General features: G+C 44.0%; 1 protein-coding gene across 1 annotated transcript in view; it reads left to right on the top strand.

The window, feature by feature from the left end:
* Window positions 1-1,672: 1,672 nt before the first annotated feature.
* LOC129706431 (TGF-beta receptor type-2-like) overlaps window positions 1,673-21,253 on the top strand; it is a 75,909-nt gene continuing 56,328 nt past the window's right edge. Inside the window, exon 1 of the mRNA XM_055650739.1 lies at window positions 1,673-1,928. Within this exon, the coding sequence (XP_055506714.1) occupies window positions 1,691-1,928 (238 nt within the window). The 5' untranslated portion in view covers window positions 1,673-1,690. The remainder of the gene's footprint in view (window positions 1,929-21,253) is intronic.

The following is a 21,253-nucleotide window of genomic DNA, read 5'->3' as shown; positions in this document are numbered from 1 at the left end:
ATGGCATGTTGGCCTTCATAACAAGACGAATTGAGTATAGGAGCAAAGAGGTCCTGCAGATCTACAGGGGTCTCGTGAGACCACACCTGGAGTATTGTGTGCAGTTTTGGTCTCCAAATTTCAGGAAGGACATTCTTGCTATTGAAGGAGTGCAACGTAGGTTCACAAGGTTAATTCCCAGGATGGCGGGACTGTCATATGTTGATAGAATGGAGCGGCTGGGCTTGTACACTCTGGAATATAGAAGGACAAGTGGGAACTTTATTGAAACATATAAGATTATTAAGGGTTTGGACACGCTAGAGGCAGGAAACATGTTCCCGATGTCGGGGGAGTCCAGAACCAGGGGCCACAGTTTAAGAATAAGGGGTAAGCCATTTAGAACGGAGATGAGGAAAAACATTTTCACACAGAGGGTTGTGAATCTGTGGAATTCTCTGCCTCAGAAGGCAGTGGAGGCCAATTCTCTGGATGCTTTCAAGAGAGAGCTAGATAGAGCTCTCAAAGATAGCAGTCAGGGGATATGGGGAGAAGGCAGGAACGGGGTTCTGATTGTGGATGATCAGCCATGATCACAGTGAATGGCGGTGCTAGCTCAAAGGGCCGAATAGCCTCCTCGTGCACCTATTGTTTGTTGTCTATTGTCTATTGTTGTGATAGTCCCAGCCTCAACTACCTCCTCTGGCAGCTCATTCCATACACCCACCGCCCTTTGTGTGAAAAAGTTACCCCTCAGATTCCTATTAAATATATCCCATTCACCTTGTTGTTATGTTGTTTGATTCAGAGGCTGAATTACCAACCCCTAATCTTTTGTTGCCTGCATTTACAGAGGCAGGAAATCAGGTGTCGTTGAAACATAGACAATAGATGCAGAAGTAGGCCGTTTGGCCCTTTGAGTCAACCCCGCCATTCAATATGATCATGGCTGATCATCCTAAATCAGTACCCCGTTCCTGCTTTCTCCCAATACCCCTTGACTCCTTTGCCCTAAGAGCTATATCCAACTCTCTCTTTAAAACATCTAGTGAATTTGCCTCCACTGCTTTCTGTGGCAGAGAATTCCACAGATTCACAACTCTCTGGGTGAAAACGTTTTTCATCAATGGCCTAAATGGACTACCCCTTATTATAATCTCTGGAGAAAGTGGATTAGTGACGTTTGGGGTCAGGTTTGCCCCCACCCATCCTTCCCCCTGATCCTTCTCCCAGCAGAACCTTCAGTTTCCAGGTATATTGCCTGGGAAACGGTCGCTGTGTGGGCTGGCATGACAGCGAGTGGCCGTTCAGCCCGTCTATTGAACCCCACGCCCCGCTGCTGTTTTCACTTTCCTGCTTCAGGCGCAACTCTCTCGACATTGGGAGGGAGGAAGGAAGGAAGGAAGGGGCCCGAGAAACCTTGTTATTTTCTGGTGGAGGTGGGGTGTTTGAGGGGAAGAGTTGAAGCCAAGCTCGGGACCATGCAGTAAAACCACGACTCGTCTCTGCTGGAGGAGTATTGTGTACACATTTGGCCGGGTGCAGTTTCTCACTCTCGCTTTCTCCTAATGTGCCTCTTTGCCGGCCTGACTACAACTCTTGCAGACTGATGATTGATTGGAGGAATCGTTTTTTTCTCTCTCGCTCCTTTGGAAGCCCAACCCACTTTCTGAATTTGAAGTTTCCTGTTCCCCTTAACATGCATTAAGCTATGACTCATAGGCGCATTTTTGACTCAGACAGGGAGAGAGAGAGAACTCGCAGCCACGGGACCGTTCAAACAAACTTTACAAAATCGTTTCCATTTGTACTCCCCGTCCCCCCTCCTCTCTCCTTGTCACCACCGACTGTTCCCACGCGGGATTATTCGACTGCGGGACTGATGGATTATTTTTGGGTCGTGACTTTATTCACAGCGTTAGGTTTTGTAGACAACCTCCAGGTTTACGGTGAGTTTGCTCGGGGCAAAGCGGGGCGCGGAGTCCGGGCTGGAGCAACGTTGTACAGGGAGGGAGAGAGCAGAGAGGCGCTGGGCTAAAGTTGACATCCATCTATTGTAGCATGTAAACAGCACAGGGCGTAGCCCCATGAAGTTTCGGGGGTAAAGGGGAACAGAACCGGCCGCAGTTAGATTGCTATATTGCTGTGCGAGTTTGACACACTTGTAAAAGTGGGCTGTGTTTATTAGCACAATCGCAAGGTGAACTTTTGTGTGTTTCCCCCATCGAGGCAAGTGTGAGCAGCGTTTGTTGGCACCATTGGCAAGATGTCTTGTGTCTGCTTTCAATAGTTAGTTCAAGTGCCCGAGTTGCAATAACGCTGTTGTCAACGCGGTTGTATTGTTATTAACTTGTGTCGTTTTGCAAAAAAGTTGGGCCTGAGTTTCTGGGCACGGCAGTAAAGACGACACTGTGTTGCGGGTAAAAAGAAACGCTGCGAGTTTTCTTGTGACACACTTGTAAAAGGGGAGCCAGCCGTGAGTTTATTTTGTGCTATGACAACGTGGGGGGCTGTTTTTGTACATTTGCTGAAGAATGCACACTGTCTTAGTACAGCAGTGAAGGGGAGCAGTGCTCACTGCCACATTTGTATAGGTGCCTGTACTGTGCACAAGAATAGTTGTCACTGGTACTTTTGTTAAGGTGAAGTTTATTTCTGCTGCTGTAAACATTTGGTTGTGCATGTTGGCGCAGTTGCAAGAACGAGCTCTGTGCATGTCTAGGAGAGAAAAACTCGTGCTGGATATGTGTGCTATTGCAGAAGTGTGTTTATTATTGCAATCGCAAAGATGGAATGTATATTGAAGTAGAAGCAAAGGTGGGCTGTACACTAAACCGCCGCTGTACTTTGCTGGGGCCATGCATGGTCAAGGAGGACTTTTGGGGGTGTTTATTATGGGTTGGTTTGGAGGTGTGCAATTAGTAAAGGTGAACTATATTAAGCAAGTTCAGATTTCGAGAAAATTTTCCAAGGTTAACGTAAGTGATTGCTGCAAGGGTTTATTTTCTGGTAGTCCCATAGTTTGGTGACTTAACAAGTTTGGATCTCGTGTGCAGTCTGAAGAAGGGTCTCGACCCGAAACGTCACATATTCCTTTTCTCCAGCGATGCTGCCTGACCCGCTGAGTTACTCCAGCTTTTTTGTCTATCTTTGGATCTCGTGCCCTCTGTGTATATTAAACTCCAAAAAAAGGGGGAAATAATGTATATGTTTGTCTTTTGAGTATATGTGTATATACTATATATGTGTGTGTAATATATATATAGTTGTGCTGCAGCAATTAAGAATTTCATTGTTCTATCGGGGACGTGTGACAATAAAGCACTCTTGACTTTTAATTTGCGTTTTGCTATTTATTCCCAGAACTAATCGGTTTTCATAGCGGTGCTCACCCCACAAACAACCAGTTTGGTTGGAATCTAGCTTTTCCACACAAATTTGGTAGCAGACCCAAAGGCCATGTGTGTGTGTGTGTGCACATGCTGTTTAACACGGTGACTCGTGGTTAGTTCACCATGTAGATATCACATAAGGTGATCAAGGGCCAGGCTATTTGATCAGAAGACACTTGCACGCTTTGGATTATGTATCTTGTGTATCACCAAGTGGGGAAATACGTTTATCTAGGTGATCAGACAGAGGAGGAAATGGCTGTTTGCTTTTTTTCCCACACTTGGGCAAAGTTTTCATTTAATTAAATATTTGCTTTTCCATGAAAATAGACAGTGGATCCATTTAAGGGAATCAAACTCCTAGTCTGTTCTATTTAGTTTTTTTAAGTAATTGAAAGCAAATTGCAGCACAGAGTAGTCAGTGATTTTTGATGGCTTTGCAGGTGGAAGGTCTGTGCGTGATATGATTGCCACTGTTTGTATATCACATCTACTATGTTTCCAGCGGACATCTACTGTACCTCAGGTGTGTGTCAGTGTGTGTGAGGAGTAGTAGTGAATGTAGACACACAATGCTGGAGTAACTCAGCGGGACAGGCAGCATCTCTGGAGAGAAGGAGTGGGTGATGTTTTGGGTCGAGGCCTGTCTTCAGACAGCATCACAGTTTAAACCAGCATCTGCAGTTCCTTCCTAGAAATGCAATGTAATCGGGGAGTAAGTGATCAGCTTTGACTTCACTGGGACAAGGGTGACCTTTGTCTGAGTTTTGTACAGTTGAGTGCATTTGGAACTCTTGCACATATTTACAATTTGCTCTATCTGCTTGTTGTTCAACCCACTCTCCCCTCCAACACCCCTTCACTGCTGGACATTGCTCTCTGTAGCTCTGCATTTCCCAGTGTTCATACAGTGCACTGTGAGATGCACAATTCTCCTACAAACCACTGGGGGAAACCTAGCTCGATCTGACGGCATCTATGGAAGGAAATGGCCAGATGACGTGTTGCATTGGGATCCTTCTTCAGACTGAAACATCGCCTGTTCAGTTTCTTCTAGAGATGCTGCCTGACTTGCTGAGCTCCCAGCAAATAGTTTTAGATCAGGATTCCAGCATCTGCAGTTCCTTGTGTCTCCATTCCTCCTTGTCTAGCACCCTGGCCGATGTTCTATGTGCTTTCTCTGGGCGAAAGAAATTGCCTTCATGTAGGTTTTGTTTACTGTGCAGCAGTATTTTGTCATGAATGTGGTTTATCATTCCCCTGGACTGCACTCAGTCACAAGCCACCCAATTCCAAGATCTCTTCACCCAACAAACCAGGAGAAACTTCTGGCTTTGCTCCACCAGAGGCTATTGAACGTTTCAAAGTTATTTTATACTTTCTCTTACGTAAGACATGGGAGCAGAGTTCGGCCATTCAGCCCATCAAGTCTACACTGCCATTCAATTGTGGCTGATCTATTTTTCCCCTCGCCACCCCATTCTCCTGGCTGCTCCCCGTAACCTTTGAACCTTTGACGCTCTTACTAATCAAGAATCGATCAATCTCTGATATGAAAATATCAGTGACCAGGCCTCCGCAGCATTCTGCGGCAATGAATTCCACCATTTTCTCTAAGTGCAACAAGTGGTAGAAGCAGGTGCAACTACAGCAGTTATACGGCACATGGTACGTGGATAAAAAAAGGTTCAGAAGGATATGGGCAGATGGGACCAGCTGGCTATAAAACCTGGTTGATGTGGATGAAGAACACTGAATTCCACAGATTCCCCACCAGATTCACTGCAGATTTACTTGTCACATTTTGCCCAATTCTGTTTAGTTAGTTTTATTGAGTTTAGTGATATGGCACAGAAACAGGCCCTTTGACCCATCGAGTTCTCACCGCCCAACGATCCCCGCATATTAACACGAACCTACACTCACTAGGGAGAATTTTACATTAATACTAAGCCAATTAACCTACAAACCTGTACGTCTTTGGAGTATAGGGGGAAACCGGAGCACCAAGAGAACGTATAAACTCTGTATAGACAGCACCCACAGCCAGGATCAAACCCGGGTCCCTGGCACTGTAAGGCAGCAACTCTACCCTATTGTGAAGCACCTGATCACATTTATGAGAGGCTGCCTCTGTGTAAGTTTTTGTTCAAACTTGAGTGAGTGCCCCAGTGACTGGTGTAGTTTGTGGCTCCTGAATTATAGTAACTCACCCACAGCTGCTGCAGCGGTAATCCCCAATTATGTGCTGTGCTGTGTGTTAGGCTAGAGGAGCTGAGATTTAGAAGCTGAGAACCGGTTTAGAATAGATATAATAAACAAAGTCACAATTATGACTCCAAAAACGCAAAGGGAGTAATGGCATTTGATTTCAAAATGGTCGAAATTCTGAAAGATCAAACATTGGGAGAAATGAGTAACTGGCAATTTACTCCCTGGTAACGTTGTGAATGGACATTTGATAATAGCTTTCAAAAAGGAATTGTACGCACACTTTAAAGGGAAGCACTTGCGAGATGGAGATATGTGAAACTGCAGATGCTGGAACCCTGAGCAAAAAGCAAAGTGCTGGAGGAACTCAGCCGGTCAGGCAACATCTGTGGACAAAATGGGCAGATGATGCTTTACACAAAGTGCTGGAGGAACTCAGCGGGTCGGGCAACATCTGTGGATAAAATGAATAGTTGACGGGTCAGGATTAGTCCTCGGACCAGAAACATCCTGTGTCCATCCCCTCCACTTTGCATTTTGCTCAAGTCCTTGCAAGGCTTTGGGGTAAAGTGTAAAGAGGAGAGCTGAACTCCGGCACGATGTTCTCAATGTGATTCGGGTATTGATGGTATTATTAGGTGAGGATGGAGAAAAATTCAGAGCAAAAATTATCACTTTTGACGTAGTTTACTGGCAGGGGAAACAAATGGCGTGTATTTAGAGAGCCTAGCAACGCTTTAGAATAAGACGAGAGCTGTGGTTTGCTGCCTGAGGAGTCACCGTTCACTAGACACACTGCCTTGCAAAGACGGTTTGGTATTTTACAGAAGGACATGTGTTGACATTGATATGCATGTGTGTTCTGTTACATGTTAGCGCAGAATCTGTGGTTAGCAATGAGCTCTTTGTAGTTGCACATTGTGGACCCTCCAGGGGGGATATGTTGTGTGGAGCCTGTTCCATCTCTGACAAGTCTCTACAGATATTGACTGTATCTTGCACAAAACATTATTCATGTTATTCCCTTTATCATGTATCTGTACAATGTGGTTGGCTCGATTGTAATCACGTATTGTCTTTCCGCTAACAGGTTAGCATGCGGCACAAGCTCGCTACACGTGACAATACCCCGTGTTGGGGCTATAGTAGTGTCAGGCAGGGGAATGGGAACATGGCATAAAACAAAAACCTTTGATAGCTGGCTGAGCTACATTGCATCTTTTGGAGTTTTGGTTACCAAATACTAAAACACAGATTCAAAGACATCCAAAAATATTGACAAATTCTGACATCTTGAAATTCAAGTCATAAAATTCTGAAAAGCAGAACACTTTATAATAATTACATTTAGGTTTTAAATGTAGATGGATCCCGACATGAAACATCACCTATCCACATTCTTCTGAAATGCTGCCTGACCTGCTGAGTTATTCCAACATTTTGTGTCCCGATATAGACTTTAGAGGCACAGCGCGGAAACAGTCCCTTTGAGTCCCACTGTGTCCACATCTAACCCAGTATCTCCTTCCTTCTGTTCACTAATGTTCCCATTATGCTCTAGAGTCAGAGACAGTTTCTTCCCAGCTGTTATTGGGCAACAGAACAAACCATCGAGCAACAACTAGAGAGTGGTCCTGAGTAACTAGCTGCTTCATTGAAGACTCTAGGACTACCTTTAATCAGACATTACTGGAATTTATCTTGCGCTAAACGTTATTCCCGTTATCATTTATATGTGGACGGCATTGTCTTTCCGTCTACTATTTACCACGCAGCAACAAAAATATTCACTGACAATGAACTAAACTAAACTATTTCCGGGTCTCGCAACACTTTTCAATCCCAAAGGTGGCCTTTAAATGCGCGTTGTTGTTCTGACATAATTGCCTTCAATATCTGCCAAGATGTTAGACAAGGAAGACAGCAGTGCCCCCTTAAGACAGATATCCTGCAAAGAAAGACAAGCAAGTGAGTAGCACGCAGTAATCAAACTGGTATGTTTTAGTTACTTTCTTTAGAAACACTTTTTCTTCTCTGAATTAAAGGACGTTCTTTTAGGAAGGAGATGAGGAGAAATTTACTTAGTCAGAGGGTGGTGAATCTGTGGAATTCTCTTCCACAGAATGCTGAAGAGGCCAAGTCAGTGGATATTTTAAAGGCAGAGATAGATTCTTGATTAGCGCTGGTGCCAGAGGTTATGGGGTTAGGAGGGAGAGATAGATCAGCTGTGATTGAATGGTGGAGTAGACTTGATGGGCCGAATGGCCTTATTTTACTCCTTTCATTTATGACCTTTTGACCTTTGGCCATTGCTGGCTGGGCCCACATTTCATTTATGCAGAGTGTTACAGTTGAGTGGTTATTCCGGAGAGTAGTTAATAGTTAGCTATCTTGACGTGAGACTTGACTCACTCGCGTTTTAAGTTAGAAGGATAACACCTCTTCCTTCCTAACAGACACAGGTGACAAAGTCCAATGTTTCCATGGCCACTTTAGCGGCTATTTGTTTTCTTTAAGTTTCAAACTTCTTTCAACAATTGAATTCAAATTCTAATTTCTGAGGGCACAGCTTTAAAGTGGAGGGGCAGTAACTAAAGGACAAGTGTGCTTTACACAGAGTACCTGGAGCGACTGCCAGCAGATCTGATTTAAGAGACTATGCAGCGAATGGCGAGATTTTCGGAATGGACAGTGTGGACTGAAAGGCCAGTTCCTGTGCTGTATTCTATTTTCATGGGCGTATCTGAGTTTGCATTCTCTAGATTATCATCACAGGCCCCTGGATTGCTTGTTTATTAACATAAGAAGTTCTATCCCACTCTATCCTTGTTCAATATGACAATTATACACCACTGCTTGATTTCCAGTTTAGTTTAGTTTAGTGATACAGTGCAGAAACAGCTGATCAGCAATCCCTGTACTCCAGCACTACCCTAAATGCTAGGGACAATTTACAATTTTTACCAAAGCCAATTAACCTACGAGCCTGTGCGTCTTTGGAGTATTGGAGAAAACTAGTGCACCCGGGAAAAAATCCACACAGTCACAGGGAGAACGTAAAACTGTGTACAGACAGCACCTGGTGAGGATCAAACGTATCTCTGGTGCTGTAAGGCAGAAACTCTACCGCTGCGCCACTGTGCTGCCTGTTTGCCATTTAGTCAACATGATGCAGCTGCCAGAAGCAAATCATACAGTAACAATCTGTACCCAGGTCAGTGTAGATGATAGTTGATTTAGAGTAATATTGCAATGCAATAGATTAATCTGAAGTAAACTTGTAAATACAGGAGATGGGTGATTGACAGTGACCAAGCATTTATTTTAATACATTAATTAGAAATTCACTCTGTTCTGAAACCATTCCATACTTGACCAGCCTGTCCAGGTAGTAACCCCTACATCCCCTTTCTCCACTCCCCTGACCCATCCCAGTCATCCTACTAGTTTCACTGTTCGTATCCCTTCATTATCACCTCTCTTCCCCAGCCAACAATGGGCCATTGTTGGTTCCACCCTTCTATGCTCATCCGTGGCTGGCTAGGATTTGTTCTTGCCTTTTCCTACCACTGATTTCACCCCCAACGCTCCACTTTTAGTCTTAAGTGTCGCCCATCCTTTCTCTCCAGCGATGCTGCCTAACCCACCGAGTTGCTCTAGTACTTTGTGTTTACGTCAAGATACTTGTTGTGTACTCGAGCTGCAATGTAGCTGTTCCCACCCACCTAATCTCTCCACACATTTCCCACGCAGCCCATGAGATGACTGCAGATGCATCAGGCCCAGAAATACACCCTCATTCTGTGTGGAATTGGCACAGCTATTTATAATGTCCTGGCAGGGTCACTACAACCCCCTGGTTCTATCTCTGTGGTCCTTCAAAAATGTCTCCATAATAAACAATTCTCTCTTAAGGTCACAATGAAATCTGCCTCCACTCCATCCATAACCAGAGCTTTCAAAATTCCAAACATGTTACATTTTTTAAAATCCCTTGTATTACTATTAATCTCTTGTGACCTACAACCTCTAATTTCTCTCTCTCTCCCACTAACTATTCTGTCTAATCCCTTCATCATTGTAGATACTTCTATTAGAAAATAGGTGCAGTAGTACACCATTCGGCCCTTTGTGCCTTTGCCATTCAATATAGTCATGGCTGATCATCCAGAATCAGTACCCTGTTCCTGCTTTCTCCCCATATCCCTTGATCCCATTAGCCGCAAGAGCTATATCTAACTCTCTCTTGAATACATCCAGTGAATTGGCCTTCACTGCCTTCTGTGGCAGAGCATTCCACAGATTCACAAGCCTCTGGCTGAAAATGTTTTCCCTCATCTGAGTCCTTATTCTTAAACTGTGATCCCTGGTTCTGGACTTCCCCAACATCGAGAACATTTTTGCTGCATCTAGTCTGTCCAATCCCTTAAGAATGTTATATGTTTCTAAAAGATTCCCTCTCATCCTTCTAAATTCCAGTGAATACAAACCCAGTCGACCCATTCTTTCATCATATGTCACTCCCGCCATCCCGGGAATTAACTTGGTGAACCTGCACTCCCTCAATATCAATAATGTCCTTCCTCAAAACTGCACACTACCTCTCCCGTTGCCCTTTGCTTCAAATAAAACAGTCTCTGTCTCGATGCAACAGGTCTTAGAAGTTCATCATAACTTCTTAAGTTCAAGTAGCAGAATGTGGCCATTTGATCCATCAGGTCTACTCCACCGTACAACAATGACTGATCTTTCTTTCCCTCTCAACCCCATTCTCCTACCAGAACTGAAATACAGAGGAGTTACATTCTTAATGAATCTTCTGCGAACCCGCTCTAATGTTGTGGTAACCTTTTCTCTTCGAAGAAAACAGTCTCTGTCTCGATGTAACAAGTCTTGGTACCAGAATGCAGCAGAATTACATTTTTATGAACCTTTGGTGAACCTCTCGAATGTCTTAAAGTTTCTCTTGTAATGTGGTAACCAGGATTGAACACAGTGCTCCGTTTGAAGTAAAGGCATTATCGTAATAAAAGTTCCACATAACCTTCCAGCGTATGTAATCTGTCTCTATGAATAAAGCCCAGAGCTGTATACACCTTGTTAACCACTTTCACAACATGCCCTACCACTTTTGTTGCCTTGTGCGCCTGTCCCTTTAAGTCCCTTTGCTCCCGTGTCACATTTGTATCATAAAGATTGAGTTCTGGTCCAAGTATTTTAATGAAAGCAAAGGGAATGCAGACTGAACTATAGACTTTGGCAAAGAGTAGGAATTAACCGGTCCTTTTCAGAATGGCAGGCAGTGACTGGTGGGGTGCCGCAAGCGCTGGGACCCCAGTTATTTACAATGTGTATATATATATATAAACGATTTAGGCGAGGGAGTTGAATGCAACATCTCCAAGTTTGCGGATGACACAAAGCTGGGGAGCAGTGCGAGCTGCGAGGTGGATGCTAGGAGGCTGCAGGGTGACTTGGGTAGGATGGGTGAATGGGCAGATGCATGGCAGATGTAGTATAATGTGGATAAATGTGAGGTTATCCACTCTGGTGACAAGAACAAGAAGGCAGATTATTAACTGAATGTTATCAGATTAGGAAAAGGGGAGGTGCAACGAGACCTGGGTGTGCTTGTATATCAGTCACTGAAAGTAAGCATGCAGGTACAGCGGGCAGTGAAGAAAGCTAATGGCATGTTGACCTTCATTGCGAGAGGATTTGAGTACAGGAGCAAGGAGGTCCTACTGCAGTTATATAGGGCCCTGGTATGACCACACCTGGAGTATTGTGTGCAGTTTTGGTCTCCTAATTTGAGGAAGGACATTCTTGCTATTGATGAAGAGCAGCGTAGGTTCACCAGGTTAATTGCCGGGATGGCGGGACAGACATATGCAAGAAACATCATTTTTTTTTAAGGATTGGACAGGCAATATGCAGGAAAAATGTTCCTGATGTTGGGCAAATCCAGAACCAGGGGTCACAGTTTAAGAATAAGGGGCAGGCCATTTAAGACTGAGATGAGGAAAAACCTTTTCACCCAAAGAGTTGTGAATATGTGGAATTCTCTGTCACTGAGGGCAGTGGAGGCCAATCTACTAGATGTTTTCAAGAGAGAGTTAGAGAAAGCTCTTGGGGCTAACAGAATCGAGGGATATGGGGAAAAAGCAGGAATGGGATACTGATTTTGGATGATCAGCCATGATCATATTGATTGACGATGCTGGCTCGAAGGGCAGAATGGTCTACTCCTGCACCTATTTTTTAATGTTTCTATGAACCCTTCTTCAGACTTTCTTGAAAAGAACCCCACGAAGGTATTGGTGTTGATATTATTATTGCTACGTGAAGCAAGATTCAGTGAAAAGATTATGTTTGCATGCTATCCAGTCAAATCAGATCACACTATATATACATGAGTAAAAATGACCCATACATAAGTAGAACAGGTAATGCAAAGAGAAATTACCAGGGTGCAGAATAAAGTTTTGCAGCATTGTATCATACAGTTACAGACAAAGTAGAACAATCACAGTGAGGTTGGGTATACACCCTATCTTAAGGGAGGATCATTCAATAGTCTGTTAACAGAGGGAATTAAGCAGTTCTTGAATCTCGTGTTTCATGGTCGCGATCTTTTGCACCTTCTGCTAAACAGGTGAGGCGAGAAGAAAGACCGACTTGATTAGTAAGGGGAGAAGGCAGGAGAATGGGGGTTGAGAAGGCAAGATAGATCAGTCACGATGGAGTAGATTCCATGGGGCAAATGGCCTAATTCTGCTGCTATGATTTATGACCAGCATGAAACAAGTGACGGGCCTGTCCCACTTATGCGACTTTCTCGGCAACTGCCGGCACGTGTCATGTTGTTACAGGTCACTGAAAATATTCAACGTTGAATATCCAACGGCGACCAGAACAAGGTACAACTCTTTGGGTGACTACTCACGGTCATACAGACTTCACCCCGCGACATGTCACCAGGGTGTCGCATGTATGGTCGTGAGTTGTCTTGTACTCGCCCAAGGAGCCATAACATTTTTCTGGTCGCTGCTGAATTTTCAACATGTTGAAAATTTCAGCCACCTATTGCAGGAGCTGTTTGATTTGATTTAGCATGGGTCTGTTTTACGGAGAGTTGAAGAACAAGCCTTTTATTTGTCTGGTTTGAATAACTTGAAAACCAGTTATTTATACAGGAAATTATTTTTAGACAAAAATGACAAATCCTGGTACACCTAGGTGGGGTTATACCAACTTTCAATTTCAGGAAAGGCTGGTTCTCCTCCCATTTTAAAAACTAAAATGTAATAAAAAAAAGTTTCAAGATATCTTTTGAGTAAATGAACGCCTAGTGATTGCTGAACTATTAATTGCTCCGAGTGACGACTGAAAATGCCTCCCGGTGTTTGTTTCACGCCCGGCTTTGTGTTGCCGGCTTGTTGCCTGATTTAACTGGTCTTCCATAAATAGATCATTCTTGTTGAACAGAAGCTGTAATGTTCTCCAGTAAAGGCCCTAGTTATTTGACAGTGCCAAGCCATCTGCCCACTCTAACAAGTTAATGAGTGTTATTAGATTAGAAGAATGAGGCTCAGATCATGAAAGGCATAGATGCTTCCAGTCGTGGTAGAGTCTAGAACCAGAGGGCTCGGCCTCAGAGTAAAATCGTACCTTTAGCAATTTCTTTAGCCAGAAGGTGGTTGTAATGAGTCAAGTCGTACACACGTCAAGGTACAACGCGTATTTATTAAAGTCCACTTACAGCATTGGTCTGCAGGACATTACAGTAACTAGCAGCTACTCACTCTTGGTAATATAAATCACATCGCATCCACAATCAGTACTCCATTCCTGCCTTCTCCCCGTATCCCTTGACTCTGTTATCTTTAAGATGTCGAGCTCTCTCTTGAAAGCATCCAGAGAACGGGCCTCCACCGCCCTCTGAGGCCGAGAATTCTATACTTAAAACTCTGAGTGAAACTGTTTTTCCTCATCTCCGTTCTAAATGACACCCCTTATTCTTAAACTGTGGCATCTGGTTCTGGACTCCCCCAACATTGGGAACATGTTTCCTGCCTCTAGTGTGTCCAAACCCTTAATACTCTTATATGTTTCAATAAGATTCCCTTTCAACCTTCTAAATTCCAGAGTGTACAAGTATTGTGGATCCTCAATCTTCCTCTTCCAAAGTCAACAATCAGTTCCTTGGTTTTACTGATGTTGAGTACAAGGTGGTTGTGCTGGCACTATCTGGTCAGTCGATCGATCTCTTTCCTATATTTTGACTAGTCGTCATCTGTAAATCGTCTAAACATCGATGAAGCGGGCAGCAAATTTGAAGATGGAGTTGGATCTATGTGTGGCTACACAGTGGTGAATATAGAGTGAGTAGAGCAGGGGAGCTGAGCACGCCGCCTCCAGGTGCTCCTGTGCTGATTGTTATTGAGGATGAAGCGTTGCAGCCAATTCATACTCAATATCCCTGCATCAAAGGAAGGGTCACTGGCCTGAAGCATTGACTCTTGGTTCTCCAAAGATTCTGCCTGACCTGAACATTTCATGCAATAGAAGGTTGATTATTTTCTCGGTGGTGAATGGTTGATGGGTTAAAATATCCATTGCAGAAACCCAGGCACAAAATGTCCTCTGCCACTTCAATAGCCTAGATCAAACTCGCTCGGAGCTTAACAGTCCTTTTGTCTTCAAAACACATTTGATCAAGTGGAAACAAATCTTGGGTGTACTGCCCAGGGAGTTCTTCTTGAACAGTCCCTCTGGGGCAGTAATAACATGGGTTCTGATATGGCCGATGAAGGCCGATTCTGCCAAGGTGCTTGGCTGCTTAGTTGGGTTGATATATTGGAAGGCAGAGCTGTTCATACGTTATAGGAGCAGAATTGGACCATTTGGCCCATCTAGTCAACTCCACCATTCAATCATGGCTGATCTATCTCTCCCTCTCAACCCCATTCTCCTGCCTTCTAATCCAAAATCTATTTCTGCCATAAAAATATCCATTCACTTGGCCTCCACAGCCTTCTGTGACAATGAATTCCACAGAATTGAGTAAAGAAATTCCTCCTAATCTCCTTCCTAACGGAACATCCTTTTTTTCCTGGCTATGACCTCTGGTCCTGGACTCTTCCACCAGTAGAAATCTCCTCTGCACATCCACTCTATCCTTGCCTTTCAGGTTGGGCTGAGAAATACAAAATAACACCATAGAAACATAGAAATTAGGTGCAGGAGTAGGCCATTCGGCCCTTCGAGCTTGCACCGCCATTCAATATGATCATGGCTGATCATCCAACTCAGTATCCCGGGAATCGGTCTGGTGAACCGTCTCTGTACTCCCTCTATGGCAATAATGTCCTTCCTCAGATTTGGAGACCAAAACTGTACGCAATACTCCAGGTGTGGTCTCACCAAGACCCTGTACAACTGCAGTAGAACCTCCCTGCTCCTATACTCAAATCCTTTTGCTATGATAGCTAAAATACCATTCGCTTTCTTCACTGCTTTCTTCACTTTCTTCACCATGTAACACAATTAACACAGAAGGATCATATCCAACAATATTTATTAGACGCTGGGTGCGGTACCTGAATTAAAAAAAAAATTCAAAGGTGGACACACTCTATACAGGCAGACAGCACGGTAGTCAAGATTGAACCCGGGTCCCTGGTGCTGTAGAGAGGTTCACCAAAGGTTCATAAAAATGTAATTCTGCTGCATTCTGGTAGAGTTGGTGCCTTACAGCACCAGAGATCCGGGTTTGATCCTGACTGTCTGTACGGAGTTTGTGCATTCTACCTTTGACCACATGGGTTTTCCACGGGTGTTCCGCTTTCTTCCCACACTATAAAGACGTATTGATTTGTAGGTTAATTGGCTTCAGTAAGCTGTACACTTTGTCCCTGGTGTGTGTAGGTTAGTATATGGGGTGATAGTTGGTCAAGTGGATGGAAGAACCTGTTTCCATGCTCATGCTCCCTAAAGACTCAATAAAATAAAAGTTCAGAGGGCTATGACTAACTCCCAAAATCAATGAATGGACATGGGTGTCGTATAGGTTTTGTGCAAGGGTGCTTCTTTGGCTATGGGGGGTATAAATAAGGGGAAGTACAATAAGGAAGTATGAGGATTTCTGTTTGAGTTTACAGTCAGAATGTGTAACTCCAAGCAGCAACACACTCAGCACTTGCGATTTTGTAGATGTCCAAATGAAAACATAAAGGGAAAGATTTTGTATCTGAAGTTGTGCCAAGGATGTAGTTCAGAACTGCAGTTAATGTAAGTTATTCCCTAATGGTTAGTGTTCTGTGGTTCCTTTCAAGTCTTTTGAAATATTTAATGACAAATACAGAAGATTTCCTCTGCCCTGTCACTGCAATCTGTGGCTGAATGGCCACTTCAAGAAGCTTTAGATCAAGTATTGAGAGATGTTTAATTTGCAATTGATGACAGTTTAAAATGGCAGAACTGTCATTTATTTACTAATTGTTCAGGTCTACCATGTTGCCCAAAGCTGTGTATGTGGGTGTCTGATGTCTCGCCATTCTGTCTCCTCCTTCTTCAATGTCGTACAGCATGGAAACAGGCCCTTCGGCCCAACTTGCCCACACCAGCCAACGTCCCATTTTCACTAGTCCAACCTGCCTGTGTTTGGCTCGTATCCCTCTAAACCTGTCCTATCCATGTACCTGTCTAAATGTTTCTTAAACGTTGCTATATTTCCCTCCTCAACTATTTTCTCCAGCAGCTCATTCCATACACCCAGCACATTATGTGTGAAACAGTTACCCCCAAGGTTCCCATTAAATCTTTTCCCCCCTCACCTTTAAACCTATGTTCTCCAGTTGTCGATTTCCCTACTCTGGGCAAGAGACAGATATACTGCAGTATGTACAGTGCATTCAGAAAGTATTCACACCCCTTCACTTTTTCCACATTTTGTCACGTTACAGCCTTATTCTAAAATTGTTTGAATTAATTTTTTAATCATCAATCTACACACAATAACCCATAATAAAAAAGCGAAAACAGGTGTTTAGAAATGTTTGCAAAGGAATTAAAAAGAAATAACTGAAATATCACATTTAAACAAATATTCGGAGCCTTTACTCAGTACTTTGTTGAGGCACCTTTGGCAGCGATTACAGCCTCAAGTCTTCTTGGGTATGACACTACAAGCTTGGCACACCTGTATTTGGGTAATTTCTCCCATTCTTCTCTGCAGATCCTCTTAAGCTCTGTCAGGTTGGATGGGGAGCGTCGATCCACAGCTATTTTCAGATCTCTCCAGAGATATTCGATCAGGTTCAAGTCCGGGCTCTGGCTGGGACACTCAAGGACATTCACAGACTTGTCACAAAGCCACTCCTGCATTGTCTTGGCTGTGTTCTTAAGGTCGTTGTCCTGTTGGAAGGTGAACCTCTGCCCCAGTCTGAGGTCCAGAACGCTCTGGAGCACGTTTTCATCAAGGATCTCTCGGTACTTTGCTCTGTTCATCTTTCCCTCGATCCTGACTAGTCTCCCAGTTCCTGCCGTTGAAAAGCATCCCCACAGCATGATGCTGCCACCACCATGCTACACCGTAGGTATGGTATTGGCCAGGTGATGAGTGGTGCCTGGTATCCTCCAGACATGATACTTGGCATTCAGGCCAAAGAATTCAATCTTGGTTTCATCAGATCAGAGAATCCTGTTGAGGTGCCTTTTGGCAAACTCCAAGCGGGCTGTCATGTGCCTTTTACTGAGGAGTGGCTTCCATCTGGCCACTCTACCATAAATGCCAGATTGGTGGAGTGTTGCAGATATAGTTGTCCTTCTGGAAGTTTCTCCCATCCCCACAGAGGAAATCTAGAACTGAGGAACAAGAAAGGGATGATCACCTTGTTGGGGGTGTACTACAGACCCCCGAATAGTCAACAAGAATTTGAAGAACACGTGCCGGGAGATTGCAGTCAGCTGCTGGTCAAATAAGGCTGTTGTAGTAGAGGATTTTAACTTTCCCAATATAGACGGGGAAATCATAGTGTGAAGGGTTTAAATGGGGTGCAATTCCTCAAATTTGTTCAGGAGAGTTTTCTCCAGCAGTATGTGGAGACCCCCACACGTGAGAGGGCAACACTGGATCTAGGATTGGGAAATTGGGAAAGGCAAGTTAATGAAGTGTGTGAGAGAAGGTGTCTGTCAAGTTGACTAGAGCAGGTTGTTTGAGGAGAAAGGAACATGGGCCAATTGGGATGTTTATAAAAGTGTGCTGAAGAAAGCTCAGGATATGTACATCCCCGTTAGAGTGAAGGGCAAAGCAGGCAAATGTAAAGAAACTTGGCTGACGAGGGAAATTGATGCATTGGTCAAAAACAAGAAGGATGTATGGGATTCTGCAAATATGAGGTGCTGTTGCTAAAATTGTGCTGGTCCTCACTCTGACAATGGAGGAGGCCCAGGACAGAAAGATCAATGTGGGACTGGGAGTGGGAGTTGAAGTGTTTAGCAACCGGCTGATCATGTAGGTCCAGGCAGACTGAGCGGAGGTGTTCAGCGAAACGATCGCTGAGCCTGAACTGGGTCTCACCGATATATAGGAGTCCACACCTGGAACAGTAGATGAGGTTGGAGGAGGTGCAAGTGAACCTCGGGCCCGGAACGGGGGAATTAGCAATCCCATGCTTATTGCAATGTTTACTGACTATCCAAAACTGAGCATGGGTTGAATGGAGGGTCAGAGAAGCAGTAATAACAGGCTTTATTTTGTTTTATTAGCTGCACTTCCTCTGTTCTTTAAATAGCTGTGGTCTGGCCTCTTTAATACAGCCGACAAATCCACTTTTTAATTTGAAGCGCTTGGTAACTTATGGTTAAAAATTAGCAGATCAATGTCGCCTGAAGTGAGCCTGGACATTGAGTTTGTGTGGCCAGACAGCATTCTGTGCTTGCCCTTTACTTCAGTTTAGTTCATTGTCATGTGTAGTGAGGTACAGTGAAAAGCCTTTGTTGCGTGCTAACCAGTCAACAGAATGACAATACATGGTTGCAATCAATCCATTTACAGTGTATAGATAGATACATGATAAGGGATAACGGAATAACGTTTAGAATAAACTGGAGAGTTTCTGGAGGACAGGAGGTAACGCAGAACATGTGGCAGAGGAATAGGCCCTTTGCCTCACAATATCTGTGCTGAACGTGATGCCAAGACCCAACCCTTATCTGGCATTAGACACAAAAGGCCGGTGTAACTCAGCGGGTCAGGCACCATGTTTAGATCATTGTTCTTCACATTGCTTTCCCCATTTCCCAAGTGTTTTACCCATTGTTTCTGCCTGCTCCTGCCCCAATGAAATCATTTCCACGTACCTCGACTCCATCCTGGTCCAATCCCTTCTGACCTACGTCCAAGACACCTCGCACACCGCTCGTCTCTTTGACAAATTCCGTTTTCCAGGCCCCCGTTCCCTCATTTTTACTATGGACATTCAGTCACTCCTGACATTCTACTGATAGGTTTGTGGCAGTTTTCATTTTGGAGCCCAACTTGCCCAACATGTCCCAGCTATTCTAGTCCCACCTGCCAGCATTGGGGCCCATATCCCTCCAAACCTGTCCGATCCGTGTACCTGTCTAACTGCATCTTAAATGTTGGGATAGTCCCAGCCTCAACTACCTCTGCTGGCAGCTTGTTCCATACACCCACCACCCTATGTGTGGAAAAGTTACCCCTCAGATTCCGATTAAATCTGGCAACGGGGGGTAAAAAAACAACAAAAACAGACTTGGTTGGTAGTCCCCTTTCTGTGGAGTTTAATGTTATAACAGAGCGATTGTTTCTCCTTTCTTTTTCCTTCTTTTCTAGGGCCTACTTTCTTTCTTTACTTCCTTCTCTAACTTCTTTTCTAAAGGGCTTTCTTTTCTCAACCCTCTCCTACACCTTCACCACTCTTGCGCACTTTCTTTACTTCTATCTTTTTCTTAACGCTCAAAACATGAAGCGGTACAAAAAATGTATTAAGACATATGTGTTGTAGTATTGTAACTTGCCGTACTTCTAATAAAGATTAAAAAACAATAAAAAGATTCCGATTAAATCTTTTCCCCTTCACCTTAAACCTATGTCCTCTGGTCCTTGACTCTGGTGCTCCAGATTCCAGCATCTGCAGGCATTGGTGGCTCCATCGATCTAATGCCTCTGTTGTCAGAACACTCCTGCCGACAAGAGGGTTTCATTTAAGGCAAAAGAGGCAAAATAATTTATAATGAAACGTCAGCAGATGATGAGATCAGACATTGAGTTTTAAAATATAATTTAATTATATAAAGCCCTTAATTTCATATAATGGGAAAATAGAGACGAGGAGCAATTCTCTCATTGGATCCATCTATAACAATGTTACCTTAAACTCATGTTCATAGCTCTTTTGTTGATGTTACTTGCTCCATAAAGGGCTGATGGTGCAATTGGGGTTTGTTTGTTTTTTAACTTTTTTGGGGTGTAATTATGTTCCTTAAATACTTGAAGATGTGGATTAGCAAGTAGGGGTGTGATGAGCCTGGTCTCGCCACAAGTGCTTCTGATTCACTGGAGATTAGGATTGATTTAGCCTCCATTTAGATCACAGTGGCTCAGCGGTAGAGCTAATGTCTTACAGTGCCAGACCTGGTTCGATCCTGACTATACGTGCTGCAAATGGTAGTGTTAATGTGCAGGGATTGCTGGCCGGGGCAGACTCGGTTGGCCAAAAGGCCCGTCTCTGCGCTGTATCTCTAAACTAAACTGAAATGGATTGAGGTGGAAATGCCACAATATGTTTACAAGTTGCTATTTTGCGATCTCAGTGCATTTTACAGTCCGTCCTCTTGCAGGTTGTCACTGTTGCAGAGTAGGAATTGTGACAGCTGACTGGTGAGCAGTGGACATCCCCAAAATGCAATTGTGTTCATTGGAGATTTTACCTGTGTTAGTTTGGGAATAAATATTGGTAGCAGAGAGTTGATCATCTTTACTGTTGATATGGTGTCATTGGATGGTGCTGTTTGTAGAGCTGCTGCCTCAGTTCCAGAGGCCCGGGTGTGTTCCTGACCTCACGTGCTGTCTATATGGAGTTTGCATGTTATCCCATTGAATGAATGGATTTGCTCCAAGTGCTCTAGCTTCCTCCCATGTTGCAGAGCTCTGCTGTTAAAGAATAAACCTACAATATATGTCCTGTCCAATGTTAGCCCAACCTCTACTGGGGAGTGCAGCGTTGAGGACATAGAAACATAGAAATGAGGTGCAGGAGTAGGCCATTCGGCCCTTCGAGCCTGCACCGCCATTCAATATGATCATGGCTGATCATCCAACTCAGTATCCCGTACCTGCCTTCTCTCCATACCCCCTGATCCCTTTAGCCACAAGGGCCACATCTAACTCCCTCTTAAATATAGCCAATGAAATGGCCTCAACTACCTTCTGCGGCAGAGAATTCCAGAGATTCACCACTCTCTGTGTGAAAAATGTTTTCCTCATCTCGGTCCTAAAAGATTTCCCCCTTATCCTTACACTGTGACCCCCTTGTTCTGGACTTCCCCAACTTCGGGAACAATCTTCCTGCCTGTCCAACCCCTTAAGAATTTTGTAAGTTTCTATAAGATCCCCCCTCAATCTTCTAAATTCTAGCATGTAC

Source organism: Leucoraja erinacea, chromosome 2 (assembly GCF_028641065.1).
Source record: "Leucoraja erinacea ecotype New England chromosome 2, Leri_hhj_1, whole genome shotgun sequence".
Classification (NCBI taxonomy): Eukaryota; Metazoa; Chordata; class Chondrichthyes; order Rajiformes; family Rajidae; genus Leucoraja; species Leucoraja erinaceus.
This window is presented reverse-complemented; position numbering and strand designations above follow the sequence as displayed.